The sequence below is a fragment of the Octopus bimaculoides genome, chromosome 1 (genome assembly GCF_001194135.2).
Source record: "Octopus bimaculoides isolate UCB-OBI-ISO-001 chromosome 1, ASM119413v2, whole genome shotgun sequence".
Taxonomy (NCBI): Eukaryota; Metazoa; Mollusca; class Cephalopoda; order Octopoda; family Octopodidae; genus Octopus; species Octopus bimaculoides.
The window spans coordinates 21,796,135-21,799,918 of NC_068981.1; the positions used below are offsets into that span (position 1 = coordinate 21,796,135).

At 37.1% G+C, this 3,784-nt stretch overlaps 1 protein-coding gene across 2 annotated transcripts in view; it reads left to right on the forward strand.

Annotated features, from left to right (window-relative positions):
* The window catches only part of LOC106878075 (uncharacterized), a 47,515-nt gene that overhangs the window by 4,452 nt on the left and 39,279 nt on the right, over positions 1–3,784 (forward strand). For both annotated transcript variants that reach the window (XR_008263480.1, XM_052965692.1), the window contains exon 3: positions 2,031–2,192. Coding sequence is in view for 1 of the 2 variants with exons in the window: in XM_052965692.1 (XP_052821652.1) it covers positions 2,031–2,192 (162 nt within the window). In the remaining variant the exon portion in view is untranslated. The remainder of the gene's footprint in view (positions 1–2,030; positions 2,193–3,784) is intronic.

Below are 3,784 nucleotides of genomic sequence, written 5' to 3' on the forward strand. Positions count from 1 at the left end.
ATCGTTGCCAGTGCCCCTGGACTGGCTCTTGTGCAGGTGGCACATAAATGACACCATTTCGAGCGTGGCCGTTTTCGTGCGGGTGACACGTAAAAGCACCCACTACACTCTCTGAGTGGTTGGCGTTAGGAAGGGCATCCAGCTGTAGAAACTCTGCCAAATTAGATTGGAGCCTGGTGTAGCCATCCGGTTGCACCAGTCCTCAGTCAAATCGTCCAACCTATGCTAGCATGGAAAGCGGATGTTAAACGATGATGATGATGATGATGATGATGATGATGTAGTTGAAATTTATAGAAAAATAATAGATGAAGAAAGGTGTATGAACAACAAGCAAGTGTATGAGTTTGATGCTCGGGAAAAATGGATGAAAAGAAGAAGACAAAGAAAATTCTTTTACACATCTTTAATTACAAGTTACAATTGTTTCTGTACCATCTCTATTTGCAATGCCAGTTCATGCAAAAATTCTATATGAAGATTTACATAATGTTTGTGCATGTTTATACATGATTATAGTAAATTGTATGAAAGCAGTTTATATAGAATTTTTTCTGTTAGGTAGCTTCTGTAAGACATTACAATTCTATAGGACTGTTTCTTTTACAGAGTTTCTGTATGAAATTTCACACAGGACAGTTTCTGTCAAGCAGTTTTTATAGAAAAGCTTCTATACAAGAGGTTCTATGGAACAGTTTAAATTAGACAGTTTCTGTGTAAATGTTCAATAGAATCTCTCCTATATGTAGAATATTTTCTATTGTATTCTTTCTGTAGGAGATTTCGATAGACCATTTCTATAATACAGTTTTGATAGGAAAATTTTCAGAGGTTAGTTTCTATGGACCAATTTTTGTAAAATAGGTTTTTTAAGATAGTCTCTATGAAACAGTTTATATAGAACAGTTCCTATAAAATATTTTTTGTAAGAAAAATACTATATGACAGCTTCTATTGGACAGATTTTAGATGGACTAATTCATTTAGACTTTTACCATTAATCTGTTTTTAAATACAATTTCTATCAAATAGTTTTCTTTAAATAACTTCTATGAACTGATGGATCTTCTTTCTTTTTCTGGTAAACGTGTATGATTCTCATGATGTCTGCAACTGACATTAATGTTGACAGATGAGACAGACAAATGTATTCATTACTTGTGAGGGCTAGTCATGAACTTTGGTGTAGCAACCTGCACACTCTTTATGGAGTTGATCAATGTGGCATTGTTCAAAGCACCCTATTCTGGCATAGTACTTTGATTGCCACCCTCACTAGATAGGAGCTGAACTTTCCCTATTATAAGCAAGAGAATTAGACTTGTTTTGAGTTAGGATTTCAAACATTTTCTTACATATTTTATGCTGGGTCTTCCATAAATGCTAGTAATTAATAAACTCTCTCTCTCTCTCTTGTCTACTCTCTGCTACAAGTGACTATAGCAAACATGTTTTATCAATGAAATCTCAGCTTCACATCAGCATGAATACACCTCCAAGCTCAAAGCTAAACTATTAGTAAATTCTTATTTCAAAAGTCTCAAAATGTATTTCTCCACTTTCTCTGAGTTACATCTTCTTTTCATAGTGAATCTAGAGTTTATTGTATCAATCCTTAATAGACAGAAAACCAAGTTAACTTACACAGGTTTTGAAATATAAAATCATTGATTCCTATCTTGTTACTGAAAATTTATAGAGGATGTTTCTCTAGGGTAGTTTGTATAAGACAGTTTAAGTAGGAAAGTTTCTTTAGAATAATTTCAACAGATTAGATTCCATTTGTCATTTTATATAGAACAGCTTCTACTTTTTATTAGAATTTTCTAAAAGAGATTTTCTAAAAGTCCCTTGTATTTTCCTTCTTTTAATGAAATTAAAAGAAGGTCTAATTCTGAATTTCATCTGATGACACAAAATAACTAAAACTGTCAGATTTGGACAAACTTAAAGGATAAATGAGCCTGTTTTTTATTAAAATAATTGTTATTAACCAAACCATTTTCATATCCATTTCTGCTTTCTTTCAGATTTCTGTCGACCAGGCACTTTCTCCAGTAATGGATTTTCTCCCTGCCAACAATGTGAACTTTCCACATATCAAGAGAACTACAATGCTACTTCATGTCATATATGTCCTGGTTCCTCAATAACCACTACATTTGGATCAGCCCACCTCTCAAACTGCAGTAGTAAGTTGTTTTCTTTGCTGCTTGCTAGAGTTAAGACTTGAGGATTTTGCCCAAGAGTCCAACCATATCTCAAAATGTAGTTGTTTGTAGCTTTACATACTTGACACAATACTACAAGCATAAACCACATGATTTAACACCAGCATTTTTATCAGGTCAATATTCCTTTACTTCACATACCACCCATTGTTATATAATGCAGGGTAGCCTTGTATCTCCTCTATAACAAGACACCTGGGCTTGTCTTTCTTATTTCTTTATTGCCCACAAGGGGCTAAACATAGGGGGGACAAACAAGGACAGACAAACGGATTAAGTCGATTAGATCAACTCCAGTGCGTAACTGGTACTTAATTTATAGACCCCAAAAGGATGAAAGGTAAAGTCAACCTCAGCGGAATTTGAACTCAGAACGTAACGGCAGATGAAATACCGCTAAGCATTTCACCCAGCGTGCTAACGTTTCTGTCAGCTTACTGCCTAGGCTTGTCTTTCTATCACACTTCAGCCTCTCAACACCTGGCATTGAACCATCATCCATTCTCCTTTCTATCAAATATGCCCTTCTGCCATTCAGCTGAGGAGGCTTTTACATTTTACTCTTTTTACCTTCTTCCAGTTCTTTTCTTGTCTAGCAAGTTACTTGATGACCTCACCAGTGTCAATGGCAGGAAAAGAAATAAACCAGTATACACTGTACAGTGGTTGGTATTTGGAAGGACATCCAGCTATAGAAACCATGTCAAAGCTAACATTGGGACTTGATGTGGCCCCAGCAGCTCACTGGATTCTGTGAAACCATCCAGCCTATGCTAGTATGGAAAATAGATAGTGATGCTGTTGCTGCTGCTGTTGCTGCTGCTGCTGTTGCTGCTGCTGCTGTTGCTGCTGCTGCTGATGATGATGACAACAAATACAGTAACAATGAAGACGACAACGACAATGATGATAAAGTTTAGAGTTAAGAGTAATTTTCCCTCTGACCTGGGCAGGTGCATAACTATGTAGTTGCTGTATTATTGTTACCCTCAGGGTTCATAGTCATACAAGTCGCATGGTCACCTCACTAGTGCCAGTGTCACAAATAAAGCATACAGTTCACTCCGTAATGTAAATGGTTTTAGGAAGGGCATCCAACCATAGAAACCATGCTAAAGCAGACACTTGGGTCCATTGAATCCTGTCGTACTTTCCGACCCATACCAGAATGGAACCTGGACATTAAATGATGATTAGTCCTTGTCACAAATTCTACCCACTAAATTCCACTTATGTGATCATAGAAGAAGACACGTATCCAAGGTGTTGTGTGGTGGGACCAAATCCAACAACATTTGGTTGTGAAGCAAACTTCCCAATCACACGGTCATACTCTTTTACTCTTTTACTTGTTTCAGTCATTTGACTGTGGCCATGCTGGAGCACCACCTTTAGTCGAGCAAATCGACCCCAGGGCTTATTCTTTGTAAGCCTAATACTTATTCTATCAGTCTCTTTTGCCAAACCACTAAGTGACGGGGACATAAGTACACCAGCATCGGTTGTCAAGCAATGCTAGGGGACAAACACAGACACACAAACACACACACACA